The following is an 18,644-nucleotide window of genomic DNA, read 5'->3' as shown; positions in this document are numbered from 1 at the left end:
GAATGTTTAATCAGTCAGCGAGCTCTGTTTAACCTTCGCTCTGGTTGGTGTAGCCCTATCCTATCGCGTGCAGAGGGAGTTTGAAAGACAACCGTTTATCCCGCCCCTCGGATTGAGATTGTCTATGGTGAGTTTCCAGACCAAACATCTTGATGTGGGTCTGGCTTGTCAGGCTGGGATGACGTACCATTTCCAGAAGAAATGCTTGCTGATGAGCTGCTAAATCTCCGGGTATGGTTTGTTGAATCAAATTAATATATTGATTGAGATGTTTTGTTCTGTCATTGTGTGTTCTAATTCTGTCGCCATTTTTCTTTCTGTCTAGATCTGTGGTGGCGAACTCCAGTCCTGGAGAGCCACAGTCCTGCAGAGTTTTGCTTCAACCCTAATCAAACACCCCTGAACAAGTGAATAAAGGTCTGAAGAGTTACTAGCAAGCTACAGGTAGGTGAGTTTTATCATGGTTGGAGCTGACCTCTGCAGGACTGAGGCTCTCCAGGACTGGAGTTCGCCACCCCTGGTCTAGATAGAGGAAATAAGGGCCCTTTCTAGGGGTGTGGAATGGATCACAAAGTTTCTAAGATGGATTTAATTATCCAACTAAAAAAGGATTGTGTGTATTAAAGCAAAAGCACAATCTACAAATCGTCCTTCTTCACAATCTAATTCATTATTTTATCAATTTTTTCCGCTGGTCAGAAGCCTTTCAACTTCCTCAACGATGAATATTAAATCTCGTTGTGAAGCTAACATGAGGGGAAGTAGTTTCCTTTCCTTATAATTAGTCTACAGATTTCTGTATGTTACCTTTCTGGTTGTGATGTTCATATTGTTTGGGCACTGTTTCAAAGTTGAAATATTTATTTGAGATTTTTAAGAAATTAATGGCACAATATCTCTGGTCCACAGCAAGTCATATCATTACTGTAGTCATCAAATGACAGTGGACGATGGTTCTTCTTCTTCAACTACGCAGTGAGGTGAGTTCACTTGAGGCACTGTTAAAAAGTCATAAGCTATGGTTATTATTGAAACGTGCTGATTAAGAGTTGTATGAAAAATTAAGTTACATAAGAAGTAATTCATTTTCTAAACTCGTCTCAATACAGTAGTAACGATCGAGCTATTTAGGCTTGACGTTAGCTAGGGAACCGATGACCGTTTGACTGATGGTTAACCGTATCAACGTTAACCGTTCAAAGTTGTCGGTTAAAAAAAAAGGGATCTCTAAATTAGGCTATTATAGACAGTGGACTAAACGCTACTGCAGTTAGCCATCTCATTCCAAAATCTTTTTGTGTGAAGTGAACAAATCCCTCACACTCAATTTTTCATAACTCGCCTGTTTGTAGCTACTTAATAAACCAATAAAAACATTTGGCAGGTTTGTGTGCTCACAAGGTTTGCAAAAAGTAAACAGGCTAAAACACTCGAAGTTAGAGCCAGGGCAGACGACAGTATGAAGCGTGCATCCCGCATAAGATGGGCTTACATTTGGAAATATATTACATCTACATTTCAGTGGTAACACATAAGGTGTTGATCATCATCATCTTTCTTTTATTATTGTTAGCACTACCTCGAACTAAAGCGGCGTCTCTTCGGAGCTGTCATTTCCTTAAACGAGCTGCGGCAATGTTTCAAATGAGCTTCTAACACTAGACAAATGCCTTTATTTTCAACGCGATCACCTTGTACTCAAACCATTTCCAAACAAGCTCCTTGGCGACGCGTTTGCAGGACTCATGTTACGCATTGTAGAGGATTTTAAAAAAGTGACGCGAGTGGAAGGGAGGCAGCGGCGCCAGGACAGTTTGTGTGTGTGTGTGTGACAGAGTTGCGGAATTGCAGGCGCGGCTCGCGGCTGTTTTCAAATAGCGCAGCATTTTTTAAACTAATCAGTTAACCGTTTGAACCGGCTAATGAGGCTTGGTGGTCGGTCAAGAAAATGTTTAGTTTTCGCCGTCCCTAATAACTTTAAATGGAAAATGTGATCATTATTTGTAAGAATCAAACAGATTCATATTGTTTTGAGATCTCTTGAAAGTAAAAATACAATGAATTGGCTTTTATTGTTAACTAATGTTTTAATTCTGTAACAATTTTAGTGAAACCGTTTGACTACGCAGTGAGGTGAGTTTACTTGAGGCACTGTTAAAAAGTCATAAGTCATGGTTATTATTACAATTCATGATTAAGAGTTGTATGCAAAATTAAGTTACATAAGAAATTCAATTTCTAACCTCGTCTCAATACAGTAGTAACCGGTCGAGCAATTTAGGCTTGACGTTAGCTAGAAAATGCGATCATCATTATTTGTAAGAATCAAACAGATTCATATAGTTTTGAGAGCTCTTGAAAGTAAACATACAATGAATTGGCTTTTATTGTTAACTAATGTTTTAATTCTGTAACAATTTTAGTGAAACCGTTTGACATCAGCCTTTTTATAGGATTTAACCTATCACAACTGCGGACTAAAGAGGTAAAGTTTGTGCTACCATGTAATGTTATTAAGGGTTCAAGCCTGAAGGGCTGAAACCCTATTGTAATTGTATTGATTTTTATTATTAGGGGTTCAAGCACGAAGTTTTTTATTCTACCGTAAAACGCATCGTGCAGACCAAACCATAAGGGCTAGAGACTTGAAACTTAATCAAATTATGAGCCAGATTCGCCCATAGGTGGCGCTATAGCAATCAATTGCGCAAAACTGCTCATAACTCCCATTGGCCGTAGCCTCAAGTGTCTTATATCATTGAAATCCTTGGCTCAAGACGCATGCCTTATATTGGCTCGTGACATAATGTCCGGCTATTTTGGCTTTTCCAAAAAACAATTTTGCGAACTAGTCCCTGGTTTTTGGCCAGACCGGAAACCAAACCAGTGCAGCCACTGAATGTCAATAATTATCAAAAAAAGTGGAAATTTTGGTTCAGGGTTCCTAAGAGTCCCTTTTTTCTTTATTGGTTATAGCTCGTCAAAGGAACGAGATATTTTCACCAAACTCAGCACAATTATGTAAGAGCTCATTCTGTGGTCACTCGAAAAAGGACACGGCGACCGGCCTCTTGGTGGCGCTATAACGGTTAAAAAGGTGTCAAAATTATGCATTTCTATGGCAAATCCATACAGCTTCACAAAATCAGGCGTGCCTATGCATCAGGGGACCCTAAAGAACCTTGAAGGTTCTTTCTTGGTCCCTAAAGATGACATTTAAAGGACAAAAAAAAACTCTGTTCTACGCAGAACTTCACCAAATTAGCTGAACATGTGCACCCTATTATTGTAAAGAAGCGTGCAAACTTTTCTGGAGATCGGGCCATTGGTAGAGGTTTTAGAGTTTAAAAGGTTAAAAAAAAGTTAATTAATAATTAATATCCATGATAAATGAGCTGAAAATGCAAAATTCAACCGTTTTCCCCTCAACCGTTTTCCCCATGTCAAAACGCTTGATAAAGTTTTTGTAACCAGCAGCTCAAAAATCAAGTGCTGAGACCCTATAGTTTGCTCGGCATACATAACCCAGGCAACGACTGTAGCAGAATCTGTGTAACTAATCCAGGTCGAATATTCAATGAAAAAGTCACCCCTTCCATCACAAAAACACAAACCGTTCTCATGAACAACTCGATAGAACACAAGCACGACAGTAAAAGTAACAACATATTACAATTATCACAAGAATAGAGTTATAGCGATCACAAAAACACAAACCGTTCTCATGAACAACTTCGAGAACACAGCACGAAAAGTAACGACATATTACAATTATGACCAGATTAGAGTTATAGCAATCACAAAAACACAAACCGTTCTCGTGAACAACTCGATAGAACACGAGCATGACAGTAAAAGTAACGACATATTACAATTATGACAAAATAGTGATCACAAAAACACAAACCGTTCTCATGAACAACTTGATAGTACACAAGCACAATACTGCAGCTAAATACATATTACAATTATGACCAGATTAGAGTTATAGCGTTCACAAAAACACAAACCATGTCTAACCAACCAGACCAACTCTATAGAACACAAGCACGACAGTCCAGCTAACGACATATTACAATTATGACCGGATACGGGTTATATCTGGGACCCAGTAATAGACTTTTGTCCACTGTAGTGGACATTATATTTTAGTGAGTTTCTGTGACATCACACACGTCACAGTTTTGAGTCAGGGTGTCCTTTATAGAGCACATTCAGGGCTTTGCAAATATACCAAATGTTTGGAGGTGTCACCAGGACAACAACAACTTCTTGGTCTTTAAAAATGGCTGACATTAATGTTTAGCACTCTTATGGAAATATGATCATATTTTGTAATTATAATTTAAATCTGATTAATTTTCTAATTGTTTGTTATAAATCAACATCTCAGGAAAATGCTATGGGGTTTCTAATCTAAATATGACTCTTTGTTACAAAACAGGGCATTGATTCCATAAATGTCCACTGTAGAGGACACCAGGACATAAATCATGTTTATAAGGCATTTTGGAGACACAACAAGTAAATAGAAAAATAAATTACATATCAATATTCCTATGAAATATTACATATTATTTTGAAAATGTTGCCAATTATTACTCCCCTTATTAGACTTCTTTTTTTCATTACATGTTGCACCAAGAACACAATAATATGCAAATTAGATGCAATATACCGATACATTGTATTGAATGGGAAAATCCAAGTATGGCCATTTTACCCACATATTGCATAAAGTAAGATGGTATATCAAAGCATTCAGTTATATCTTTTATAACATAGCTCAGAATCATTTTTAAAAAAAAGTTTGTTTTAAAAAAATCCTGAAACTTAAAAATGTATTCGTGAATTAAAAATAAATCCCATTGTTTTTGCCTATACATGCAATATAATTTCATTAAAAAATTTTAACAACTGAGTCCTGGTGTCAACTACAGAGGACATATCATAAAATATGAATATAATATAATTTTACAAAAAAATAATCTGTCCATTTGTTTCTTATGCTCTAAACAATCTAATGACATGAAAAAATACAAAATTCAAAAAACTTTTTTTTTCTGGGTCCCAGGAGGATATAGATCATGAAAAGAGGAAACAAAAATTAGGAGTATAGTATTTTAATTGTTGGACACATTTTGTACACAATGAGGAGATTTAGATGCTCCATACGGCGTGGAAATGAATGGGTCTTTATCGTTGCTGAAGTGAGCGACAATATGATCGCAAATGGACTAACAAGTGAACATGACACACAAGCATAGTCAAGCAAAAGCCAGCATATACAGGTCCTTCTCAAAAAATTTGCCTATTGTGATAAAGTCCATTATTTTCCATAATGTAATGATAAAAATTTAACTTTCATTTATTTTAGATTCATTTCACACCAACTGTTAAATTTCATTTAAATTTGCATATTTCATCCGACCAATAAAAGAAAAGTGTTTTTAATACAAAAAAAGTCAACCTTCAAATAATTATGTTCAGTTAGGCACTCAATACTTGGTCGGGAATCCTTTTGCAGAAATGACTGCTTCAATGTGGCAAAATTTTCTTTCATCTGAAAAAAGTACTTTGGACCACTGAGCAACAGTCCAGTGCTGCTTCTCTGTAGCCCAAAGTGGCTTGACCTGGGGAATGTGGCACCTGTAGCCCATTTCCTGCACACGCCTGTGCACGGTGGCTCTGGATGTTTCTACTCCAGACTCAGTCCACTGCTTCCGCAGATCACCCAAGGTCTGGAATCGGTCCTTCTCCACAATCTTCCTCAGGGTCCGGTCACCTCTTCTCGTTGTGCAGCGTTTTTTGCCACACTTTTTCCTTCCCACAGACTTCCCACTGAGGTGCCTTGATATACTCTGGGAACAGCCTATTCGTTCAGAAATTTCTTTCTGTGCCTTACCCTCTCGCTTGAGGGTGTCAATGATGGCCTTCTGGACAGGAGTCAGGTCGGCAGTCTTACCCATGATTGGTAAGGCTGGGAGTTTTTAAAAGCCTCAGGAATATTTTGCAGGTGTTTAGAGTTAATTAGTTGATTCAGATTAGGTCAATTGCTCATTTAGAGAACCTTTTCATGATATGCTAATTTTTGGAGAAGGACCTCTATTAGGCTAGTTCTCGCCTATTGTCCGTCATGTGTGACTCATGTGTTTTGAATAATGACGTGCACAGAGCGAAAGCAATCTCCACCAATCTCAGCAATCTCGCTCTTCTCACCATCATTAGTAGACACGCCCCTTACCTGCTGATTGGCTACAAGTTTGTTATTCCACTCGCCCGAGTCCTTTTTCTAAAACGGTTTTGAAATAACACTTACCCAACCTTTAAATAATGTTGTTGTTGATAATCAGTGGTCTTGAAGTCAAAAAGGTTGAGATCCACTGGTGCAAATCATCTCAAATGTGGCATTTATTTCAAGAATGAGCTCTGTATTTCCAGCAATGTTAAACTATCAATTATTTTTATTTCCCACAGCATGGAGAGCTGAAAGAATATTAATGAGGGTTGATTGCTGTAGACATCGATTAAATGTGTGAATGTGTGCAAATATGTGTGACGTCAGAAAATCTTTTAAAATAGTTAGTAAGGATGATAGTTATTTTAGCAGAGTTTGTTGTTAATCGTATGTCTAAAATAAACGATTCAATAAGGCCTACACCCTTTGTTTACATTTATTAAGTACAATAGCACAACTCAACTTGTATGTGTGTGAATGCACGCATAACTTCCACTATGTACAACATTGATTTATTTTTTAAATTAATTTGATTTAATCAAGACAAGTTGATTATTTAACTGCTTCAGTTAGTTAAGAGCACTAAAATGAACTGCATATTAAGAGTCAGATTGGGAACACTGGTTGAACTTGATATTTAGATTTCTCAGAGTAAATAGTAAAATGAATGTACTCAGTCCGAGTCATTTCTTGAACCACAATGAACAATATATTGTGGTTGAAATTAAAACAAATGTCACCATCTAGTGGAAAATCTGTTGTACTGACACAAACTTAGAAACTGTGATAATCAAAACCATACAAAATCTGCTAAAAAAAAATTAAATTATGATAATAAAATTATATTTTGTTTAATTAATTTAGAAGCTTAATGGTGGTGACATTAATGTACAGCCTTTTATTTTTTACTTCTGTCAATTAGTCAATCATATTAAGAGTAAAAAAGTTGTTCATTTGTTAACTTTTCTTTTTGACCCCAAATGACATTTTTGGAAATAAAAACGCATGTTCCCTTTATCTAAGTGGCATGAGAATTGATGCTGTGGTTTACACTTGCTAGCTCTACAAACAAAATTAATTGTTAGCTTGAAAAAAGCCCCTGATGTTCAGTTACTATATATATATATATATATATATATATATATATATATATATATATATATATATATATATATATATATATATATATATATATATATATATATATATATATATATATATATCAACAATCAAGACAGACAAAGATTTTCAGATGCAGTGTTAGAAATAATGGGAAACAAATTGAGATATCAATTTTGTCTGTCTTGATTCAATGGCTTGTGACTTTCTTTGGTTGGTGTCGTTTTTTTCTTTTTTTTTCTTGATTTGTACATGTTTGGTCCTGCTGGTTACATGGACAAATTCATAGTTATTTTTACACACAGTTTGGTAGCACATTGTGCAAAATATCTTGGTTGTGCATTCTGTGGTTAAACCATTTCTGGTGACAGTAGACCACATAAAGCTAAACTGTGGTTGGAATTTAAGCATTGGTTAATAGTAAAAGAAAAAAAAAAAAGAAAAAAAAACATGCTCTCCCAATGTTTTGCTAACATGTTCTCCCCATGGGTCTGTTCTCCTAAATCACATGAGTTCAGTTTGATTGTGAGGTTATTATTTTATATATAATGGGCTACTTTATAGGCTGCCATCTAACTTTATGTTGGCGTCAAGAGTTATATTCAAATCATTAAATCAGCCCAGAATATAAGTATCAAATTATTTTGTCCACGAGGTGGCAACACTGTCCCAAGCCGTTGCTTTCACATTCGGAAAAGAACAACAATAAAATACCGAAGATGATCGCCCGCGTTCCCGAGTGCGTGTGGGGGGATTAAAAGCCGTTAATGTTGCTGTAGCTATATCTGCTGTGTTTTTAAAACTGTAAGTACAATCATTGTATTATTTATCATATAAAATATAGACCCAAATGTTTGGTGATTACCGTATTAATTTGATTCAGTTATAAAAAGAATGATTGCTTATTTCATGTCTGTTTTTAAATTAACAGTTGCACATCATGCGCATAAACTTAAGATCGTTGTTCACATTACCATTTGTGAAGGTTATGCATTATTCATATAATTAATGAATTAAACCTGCTAGACAAAAGGTGTAACAATATCAGCAATCAAAGACTGCATCGTTTTAGACATATTGTTTGTTCTTTAACTGAATCAGTCTATGATCAATATCAATATATAATGTAAGTTAATGTGAGTTAGATGAGTTTGAAACTGAAATTATGATATTGTTTATGTGACAGTTTATGCAAAACACTTAAAACATGAATAATTGAGACTGATCAACATTGTGATGTTGAGCATATGTTATTTGAGCAACCGCTGCCGCGCAATTCACACCCTCGGTCAGTTGCCACTGCCACAGCCGTTCATGAAAGTTTAAGTGCTGGGGAAATATTCCCATCTTCCCTACAGGAGAAGAAGAATCAAGCAGGAGGAATTACTCCAGGAGAAGCTACTGACAACTATTGTAAAGATGGAGTTTGAGAAAGAACCCTGCAGAATAAAAGATGAAGATACAGATGAACAAACAGGTTGATATTTTCCTTCATTCTCTTGTCAGTCCCTTCAGGATTTTTTTTTTTTTGCGATTAAAATATATAATTAAGGCATTACTATTACATAGTATAAGGTAGTATATACATAGTATATACATATATAAGGTATTATGTTAGATGCACAATTGTCATGCATGACACAAATCACAATCAAAATGCATAAGCATGTTTATTTTGGTCTCTTACCAAATTCTGAAACTTATGAATGCAATTTTAAAACAACAATTGGGCAATTTTCCCACTTGACCCATGTAAACATTAACAGCAGGTGTAGTAATTTGTTCTGTGCATACTGTGTGTAATTGGCAAAAAGAAAAAAAATTGGTGTCATTACAATAGACCTGTAATGCACTGCCTGAGTTTATGATAAAGTTTTGGTTTTGGTCAATTACATTTAACTGTCAAACATTATCATCCATTCCCAGAAGACAGTTGCACTTTCTAATTGTAATACAGGAAGACCAGGGGCAAGTAGAGGAGCACATTTAATTGAAGAGATCAAGTTTATATATATATGCTGTTGAAGCGTTCTGCATCTGCAGAGTCGGAAACTGCATCTTTGTAGTGCAAGCCTATTCTGCAGACCTACCCAAAAAGTCTTAAGGTCACTCAAAGATGCTCGAAGTGCTTCTGGACCCAGCTTAGTCATGTATCTTGTCATCTCATCCTCACTTAGTGAGGAAAAGCCAGGAATGGCACCAATGAATTGTGGCTCAAAAATTCAAACCTCTTTGAGAAATGTCAATGCCAGGTTGTCCATGCTGCACTTACTCAGCTTTTAATCAACATAACTGAATGCTGCTCGCAGCTGATTTAAGACTTTTGTCTTAAGCTCATGGGGCAACAGAGCATGTGAGATGTATTGACTACACACCTCTTCACAGAGCTCTTTGTTGGCGACAAAGTTCATCAGTAGCTCTTTAAGGTAATTAAATACCTTTGTTTTGACAGGAGATCTGCTCTGAAAAAGGTCCAACGTTTGAAGGACCACCTTGCACTTGTCAGGCTCAATGTTCAGTTGAAACTGTAGGGTCTATGCACACTCTGGGTCTCCCAGCGTTTTGTTCAGATTTCCACTGAAGCTGGACGGAGGACCAAACCTGCAGAAATAAATAAATTAGTAAATGAATGAATAAATAAACAAATATGTAAATTAATAAGTAGATGCATAAATGTGATAATAGGAAAATAAATAAAATAAACAACTTGATAAAATAAATGAATAATTTTTACTCAAATTAAAGTTTGTATTATCTTTCCCTTAATTTATTAGTTATTTATTTGTTAATTCATTTTAATATTTATTTTAATTTTTATATTTATTTATGCATTCATTTATTTTTACTTTTATTTATTCCCACATGTATTTATTTATTGATTCTTTCATTTTTACTTTTCTGTAAAAAAAAAAAAAAAAAAAAAAACAGAAACACTGACTAGATTTTTGCTTGTGGCTCCCCTGGTATATTTCTTGTTCTTATTTGTCCTTCTTTATTTGAATTTTAAGAATTTTAATTGAACTTGATATGTTTATTTTAGACTCGATGGAAATGAATGAAGATAAACAACATCCGTTTCAAAAACCTCATCATTTCACAAATGAAGATGGAAGCACAGTCATTTCAGAGTTTGAAAAGTGTTTCTTACAAAAACAAACTGGAGTCAAAGGATCTTTCACCTGCACTGAATGTGGAAAAAGTTTCAGACAAAAAGGAAACCTTAATGGTCACATGAGAATTCACACTGGAGAAAAACGGTTCACATGCACTCAGTGTGGAAAGAGTTTCACTCAGAAAAGAAACCTTAATGATCACATGAGAATTCACTCGGGAGATAAACCATTTGCATGCACTCAGTGTGAAAAAAGTTTCACATCCAAAAGTACTCTCACCAAACATCTGCAACTTCACTCTGGACTAAAGCCCTTCAGCTGTGATATGTGTGATAAAACATTTGTTTTTTACTGTAACTTAAAAACACACCTTAAAGTTCATATTGGTATGAAGCCTCATGTATGTTCGTTTTGTGGAAAGAGTTTTTCACATGTGCAACAATTAAACATTCACCAGCGCATTCATACTGGTGTGAGACCTTATATGTGCTCTGACTGTGGGAAGACCTTCACTATATCCAGCAACTTAAAAACACACCAGCGAGTTCATACGGGAGAGAAACCGTACACGTGCTCACTGTGTGGAAAGAGTTTCTCTCAGTCAGGAAACCTGAAACATCATGATAGACTTCATAGTGGAGGGAAGCCGCCACAGTAGCCTAGAAATCTAGACGCACCCTAGCGGCAGCAAATCTAATCTGCCCACGAATGTCGTCTAGCAACTCTCAATACTCTTCTGAGCTGTAAACGCCAAACTTTTGTTGGGCCAATCACATTGTTTATAGAGTCGGTGGGCAGGGCCATAATGACGACGGCCGAGTTGCGTTTGTGTGCGTTTCGAATCAGCTTTGGAAGCTTTTTTGAGACTCTGGAAGGCTTGGAGTTGAGCTTTTCTCTGAGAAAAGAACAAAGAACGGCACTGAAGTCATTCTTAAAAAGGGAATGTGTTCTGAGTTTTGCCGACCAGATACGGCGAATGTTTAATCTATCAACGAGCTCTGTTTCACCTTCGTTGCTCTGGTTGGTTGTAGCACTATCCTATAGTGTGCAGAGGGAGTTTGAAAGACAACCGTTTATCCCGCCCCTCGGATTGAGCCCTATCAATGGTGAGTTTCTAGACCAAACATCTTGATGTGGGTCTGGCTTGTCAGGCTACCGCCACAGTGCTATTAATGTCCGAGTCTACGGACTTGTATGTAAAAGTGTTTCTGATCCATAACTTTCAGGTAAATGATTAGATTTTCTCATGGTTCATATGCAATATTAACAACTATAACATTTATTTTTTTGTGATTTCCAATTCTGGAAAAGTATATATGATTTTATTTTGTTTACATATTCTGTTTTCTAAAATATTCCTAAAAGGTTAATTTTAGCATTACAAAGCAGTGTGTTTTTATTGCAGAGGTATGTGCTTGACTGGATCTTTTATATTTATTTGTTATGTTTCAGTGTTACAAGGTGCATATTTCCATTTACATTAAAGGAAAATGTAAAATGCAATAAAATAAAGAATCTGTGATTTTATTTATTTTTATTCTTTCAACTTTATTTAACTGACAAAATGATTTCTGTGTTCTCACTGAACAACTATTGTATTTTATAAATATAAACCAATTTTGTTTTTGATTTGGCCAAAAAAAGTTGGGACAGGCAAAATAAAAGTGAAACGCTTATAGAATATCCAAGTTAAACTGTGAAAGTTAAACTGTTGTCCACAATGGATAACATACTCTGTAAACCTAACCTGGTCTGTAGCAGGTTTTCTTTGGTAAACCCAAAGTTTCGGTCTCGTCCCCCTTTTTAAAGTGCCAGCGATGAATGAATAAAGTATTTAAACATTGATGCTGCACAAATGTTTTCATACTTAAGTATTTTTTCTTAACCTATATGACATATCATTTGCAAAATGAAAAATGCATTTAAATTAGCTTTTTTTCTTTTGTCCCCAGGAACGTGTCATTGTTTTGTGGAAATGCACTTTGATTTAACAATGTTTATATATTTTGACTGGAAATTACAAGACAAGAAAAGTATTTTATTTTTGCAGCGCAGGAACATTCATTTACTGTGAATATCTTTTAATCAAGAGGACATTGTCAAAATGACAACTAGCATCCTGAAGATGAGAAGGCTGCAGTTCATGTCAGGTGAGGATTCTTTTGCTTGCTATATCCACATGCATATTTATTTGATCAGTACCATGTTTAAATGATTAAAAAAATAATAATATCAGGGATGAAGCGCATATTAGTAAGGCCGTTGTATGCAGAGAGGTAAGGAAAGTTTGCACGATAAAAATGCTCTTCTTAGTCTTGTTTCTATATATCTTTTTAAAAATTTTTTTAAATGAGGTGCGTTTTTGCTTAAAACAAGCAAAATTATCTGTCAAAGAGGTAAGAAAAAAAATCTTTTCTGTCCCAAACAGAAATAAGATAATTTTTCTCACCCCATTGGCAGATAATTTAGCTTGTTTTAAGCAAAAACTCACTTCATTTAGATTTTTTCCCCCAGTAAACAAGAACAAAAATCTTATGTCATAAAAGTCATAAAAATATGTCATAATATAAAAATTTTATATATTTGGACTTAAAACAAGAAAAAATTCTAAATACGATAAGCATTTTTTGCAGTGTGTGGTTTGCTGTGCACAAATCCATGAGAGCCTCAAAGAGGAACCTCTTATTGCAACCTCTTGAAGTAACCTAACAATTAGAATTTCCTTTCGGATTTCGAATATGGTTGCTTGCATTGATACACATTCCCATCATCACTCAATCATCAATGTACTGAATGCCAATAGAGGCCTATCTGAAGCCTTTCTCAGCCATCAGCTTTCAACATAAATATTTTCATTCATGTTCCGAAGATATACAAAGGTGTTACGGGTTTCCAACGACATGAGGGTGAGTAATCAATAAAATAATCATTTTCGGGTGAACTAACCCTTTAAAGTCGTATGCACTGAAATGGTTCGCTGAAAACAAAAACAAAGCTCTTTTTCACCAGGTAAAATGAGTTCTTACAAATTCTTACAATACTAAGGAGAATTTTTAATTAAAGTATTACTGATTTTTCTTGAGAAATATAAGCAGGTTGACATGATCTGGGGTCAGACATCAGAATGGTCTAATGCCACACTTCGCCGTGACATATTCATGATTTTTCTTTTGAAATCAAAACGGAATATCACAGATAACCAATATCAAATATTGCACCCTGGTGGTAAAATATTGAATTGCTGCCACACAGTGAAATTAATTGATTTGCTTCAAGACTCTCACACAACGCAACGCAACCTGCATTAGATTTTAAAAAATGCAGTAGATCAGGGGTCTCAAACTCAAATTACCTGGGGGCCGCTGGAGGTAGACTCTGGGTCAGGCTTGGCCGCATCAAATTTTCCACGAAAAAAAAGCACAACTGATCCAATCTTCTCAATCTCTATTATTAACAGTTCTTCAACATGAATGTTTCTTCTGAACATGAACATTCCTTTCTGAACATGAATGGTTCATATAGGCTTCTCTTGCCTACTCGTTTTTTATTTTTATATATATTGCCAATATATTTTTGAGATTTTTGGATCTGGTTATCCTTCGTCCTTCGCACCTTTTTATTACCCACAGGTGTGTGATGGTCAATAGAAATTCAATTATTACTGAAATGCAATACTGAAATAATAAATGTTTTTATTTAAAATAATAGACTATTTCAAAGCAAGGCCATAAACAGGTCAAACAGAACAGTGAACGAAATTCTAGGTCTAATGGGAAATAATCAATTTGGGACTATTTGCAAACAATATTTGCATTAATTCTCAAATATATTATTGGTCCCGAGATTCTTCGCATGAGTGAATAAATACGTACATCGGTTGCTTATATTTGAGTTCCTCAGTGGTCTAATAATATACTTTTAGTAAATCATCTCAAATGTTCTGAGTTCTAATCCGCTCACATGCGGCACACGCATAGACTCCGCCAAAAAAAGGTTTTCAGAGCAACGCACAGACCGCACTAACACTAAACTTTGATGTCAAGTAGGGGGACCACAAAATATCATCATGCGGGCTGGGAGTTTGAGACCCCTGCATTAGATTAATCAATAACAAATTAAAGTAATCAATTAAATTCTTAATGATCAATTAATCATGGCCATTCCTATTTGTAACAACAACCCACATGCTGCCTCCGCTGTCTAACGAGTCAATTTGCCACACAGTCAGTAGGCTAGGCTAAATTACAAACTTTGTTTCGGATAAACTAGCAAGATAGCAACACAGAATGCGTTGCCATGATACCGACAGCTGAAGTGACATCCCAGTCTACAGATGACATTACTTCACAGTTGACACACATTTGACTACCAAGCTTAAAACCTGAGGTATAAGTTACTGTTAATATATACCATTAATATTGCAATCAGAGCCATTCACGCCATTCTAAAGTGAATGTAGGCTAGGATAAAGTAAGCTAGCCTTTTGTGAGCATGCAGATATTCCAGCTAGTGATGTGAGCCGACCAGAAGTGGTGTCACAGGTGGGCTAATTGAAACGTAGAGATTTTAATATTCAAATTATTTGAAGCAATATAGTAACATGTTTTCTTCTTATGTTGTAAACGTTAACAATTATAGATCGCTGTTACAACTCACTCAATGCTTAGGATTCTGTTAAAGATTGCGTTTCTGTAAGTTTTCTGATGTTTAATCTTTAAATTATTTATCGTGTTAATTTCATGTTAAGATTCCTGGTGGGGTGTGCATTATGCCAAGTTCAGACTGCACAATTTTTTAAACTCGTTGGGTCAGTGCTGTATTCACACTCTATGACTATCTAGCATTCAGTCACTGCTGTGTTCACACTGCATGATGGATCGGCGACAGGAGGTTTCACACTGCATGACTGTACAGGAGGAACAATCACCGACAACTCTCTCTCTGGTGCACAAACTATGTTCCCCAATATTCCCAACCAAACACACGTGCGATGTGACAAGTAAACAACACAAGATCACGTGCGTCAGACTGGAGTTCTTGCTCGAGACTGGAATTGTTATTAAAAATGATAAACTGCAAAAATTGTCTGTGCGCTGTTTTGTAGCGAAAATGAGAAAAATAAAAAATATTATAGAGGACGAAATTGTTGGGGAGACAGGGAGCAAGGATTGTGTTCTGCAAAAAGAGTTTGAGGTAAATAAATAATTTTGCAATGTGTTGCTGCTGCGGCTGGACAAGCAAATGTTTCTGTTTGATAGAATTGTAAATATATCTATTAAAATACTGATATTCTGTCTATAAGTCCTTCCTGAACCTCCTGCTGCCCTGTATCTTACTCTCTCGTTGGCTGTCGGTCATTACTGATGTAATTTTAAGTCAGAACACATTTTACACAGCAGGAGTTTGAATCGCAAACAGGTCCAGATATTTAACATGACAAATATCTCATGGGCGTCGGCGATTCTCTTTGATCATATCTTTGATAATTCACACTGTGAGATTGTCACTCACAAGCTCCAATTTGCCTATGATTTCGGGTATTTGGCTGTGATTTTGGAAAACCTTTCAGCGGGTCAAAATCGGGGATAAAATCAGGTCCTCTGGCTTGCAGCCTAGAATTGATCATGTGATTGAAAATGTAACAGGACTTACCAAACAACTCTTTAAAGGCCCGTTTTTGTTTGGATGGCTCCATGTGCTTCTTTTTGGCCCAGTCACCTCTAGGGTAGTCTCTCCAATAATGATGAGATAGGCAGTCTGGCAAGGTATAACAAATTTTCAGGTTTAACTCACACACACTGGAATCACACATCACAAACTCAAATTACCCGGGGGCCACTGGAGGTAGACTCTGGGTCAGGCTTGGCCGCATCAAATTTTCCACAAAAAAATAAATCACATGGCAACGTATTCACAGATTGCAGTGCCATTACTTTCAGGAGAGGGTCAACATATTCCTCATCAATCTTTAATATTTTTTTCAGTCTGAATATAACTGGGATTGAAAAAGCCGTACTGAAACAACAGCAGTTTTTAATATAGAGATATTAGAATGACTGAGACTAAGGTTCAATACAAATTACCTCATGTGTCTACTGTCATAACTCACAGGCAGGTGAGGGAAGTTATGCATATCAATGCCATTTTCTAACAGAAGAATGAGGAATTTTAAAAGATGAAAGAAAATTCTGAACATTTGAATGCAAAAGCGGACTCCTTTTTACATAAACATTTCAGATGATGTTGAACAAAAAAATGTATCATCAAACTACTTAAAGCAGTCAGTATAATAATGTTTTATGTTTTTTTTAATGTTATTTTATCATTGTCATACACTAATGTTCAAAGGTCTGGGATCACCACTACTTTTTCAATTGGGCTTCATTAGTAAGCCTCATGAAACTGATTGATAAAAAAAGTGTGTGGCTCCTCCCACCCGAGCCAATTAGTTTGCTAGTGGGGACTGGTCGAGCCACTCAGCTGCGAACCCGAGTCTTGAGAATTTAATATTAGGAAAAAAAATACACAAAAGTTATGAAATAGCTGTTCATGTGTAGAAACTGTATATCAGGGCTATTGAAATCTTACCCTGGAGAGCCAATGCGGTGCAGTTTAGCTCCAACCCTAATCAAACACACCTGAACATGCTAATCAATGTCTTCAGGATCATTAGAAAATCACAGGTGGCCCTCCAGGGTAAGATTTGAATAGCCCTGCTGTATATTTACATGTGTTTAAGTGCTTAAGTAAAACATACCTCAACCAACACACCCAAAATGTTATCTTTCTTTGAACAGCTCCTTTGGCACCGTGGAAGACTTTGATGATCCTGTTAGAGAATGCTGGTCAAGCTGCGCAAAGAATGTCGACTAAAGTGGTACTGTAGTAATCCTGATGAATTCAGCTTTTATCTGTAAAGAAATACAGATCAAGGATAGGAAGTTATCTGCCATATTTACCTCTGTATGGTACTTACTTCATTTTACCTAGTACAGGGCTGGCCGTCTTTGGAAATCTGCTATGGTTGGCTCTTGGACCAAACTCTTCCCTTCTGAGAGAATGTGCACACCAATTTTTTTTTTTTTTTTTTTTGCCTTATCACTGCGTCTTGCGTATTTTGCCATACCCTAACCCTGTCCTCTTCAAGACTTTCCTTAGTAATTCCCTTTGGGTGGCAGGGAATATAATTTACCTCTGCCCTCCTAGGTTTTTTTAAACATTTGCAGCATATTTTCTCGGAGTTGACAGGGACCTTTGGACATCCAAGTTGAAAAAGCTTAATGTGATAGTTTGAAATCTTAATTTTAAGAGAGTTTTTCCATTCCCAGTGGCCCAAGAAGGACCCTTGCTCTGTCAAACAAGGGTGGGTAAAGATTAGGGATCTATAGCTGCTTTTTTCCAGTTTGGAATTCCTGGGGTATGACTACTTCATTATTTCTTCTGCCATGTAGTTCAGTATTACAGATTTGAGCTTGTAGCCAGGAATGAGACAAGTTCCATTTGCAATGAACTCTCTTTAACTTCTTCATCATATGAAAATATGGGAATCAGATTCTGGCCAGGAGGATCTATGAGATAATGATGGGTCTTGTGAGGAAAATTAGGAAAACTGTGTTAATATGCCGTGTGTGGCCAGTGCTCTGAGCACTGGGTTGAAACAGTGTGTTTTTCCATTTCAGGAAATTGATTATCTTGTCAAGTGTGACCTTGATCACTCTCTCTCGAAATGCTCTTGTCTTTGATCTCATTCATTGAACTCAAATTAATTAATTAATTAATTCAAATCAGGATTAAAATACTGAAGTCTGAACTCCTCTGTGAAATAAAAGCATGTCTTCAATATACAAAGGAAGTCCTGAGTCAAAGGTAAACTTAAGGGAATATTCTGGTCCTCCAAACAGGACACGGAGGAAAGAGGAACAGGAGATCCCATTGCAATGGTCCTTTAATCTAAAATGCAGAAAGAGTTAATAAAATAAACATGCATCATTTTGTTAAGAAACATTCATTGTAACTGTCTTATTAACTACAATGTTACTTATTAAAATTAGTCTTATACAAAGTAATAGACAATCATATTGACTATAGACGATTGAATAAACGATACTTGACTGCTGTGCTGCAGTCAGACTATTTTACCTTTTGGGGGGCGGGGGGGGGGGGGGGGATTTGAA

At 36.1% G+C, this 18,644-nt stretch overlaps 1 protein-coding gene and 1 long non-coding RNA gene across 4 annotated transcripts in view; one reads left to right on the top strand and one right to left on the bottom strand.

The window, feature by feature from the left end:
* The window catches only part of LOC137046363 (gastrula zinc finger protein XlCGF8.2DB-like), a 45,459-nt gene extending 33,438 nt beyond the window's left edge, over positions 1-12,021 (top strand). The window contains exons 1-3 of one of the 2 annotated variants that reach the window (XM_067423550.1): positions 8,050-8,161; positions 8,716-8,834; positions 10,398-12,020. In XM_067423550.1, the coding sequence (XP_067279651.1) occupies positions 8,777-8,834; positions 10,398-11,128 (789 nt within the window). In that variant the 5' untranslated portion in view covers positions 8,050-8,161; positions 8,716-8,776 and the 3' untranslated portion in view covers positions 11,129-12,020. Of the gene's footprint in view, positions 1-8,049; positions 8,162-8,715; positions 8,835-10,397 lie in introns of those variants that run through there. The other variant, XM_067423551.1, reaches the window with a different exon arrangement.
* Positions 9,009-18,605, bottom strand: LOC137046371 (uncharacterized). Of its 2 annotated transcripts, XR_010898946.1 has the most exons (4): positions 17,447-18,605; positions 17,228-17,381; positions 16,123-16,227; positions 9,009-9,958 (listed from the first exon to the last, which is right to left on the bottom strand). It is a non-coding gene; the product is annotated as an uncharacterized lncRNA (long non-coding RNA). The 2 variants fall into 2 exon arrangements; XR_010898945.1 differs by having other exon boundaries at positions 17,228-18,601.
* Between the last annotated feature and the right edge of the window lie 39 nt (positions 18,606-18,644).

This window comes from Pseudorasbora parva, chromosome 18, assembly GCF_024679245.1.
Source record: "Pseudorasbora parva isolate DD20220531a chromosome 18, ASM2467924v1, whole genome shotgun sequence".
Lineage (NCBI taxonomy): Eukaryota > Metazoa > Chordata > Actinopteri > Cypriniformes > Gobionidae > Pseudorasbora > Pseudorasbora parva.
The sequence above is the reverse complement of the archived record's forward strand: the minus strand, read 5'-3'. Positions and strand labels throughout refer to the sequence as shown.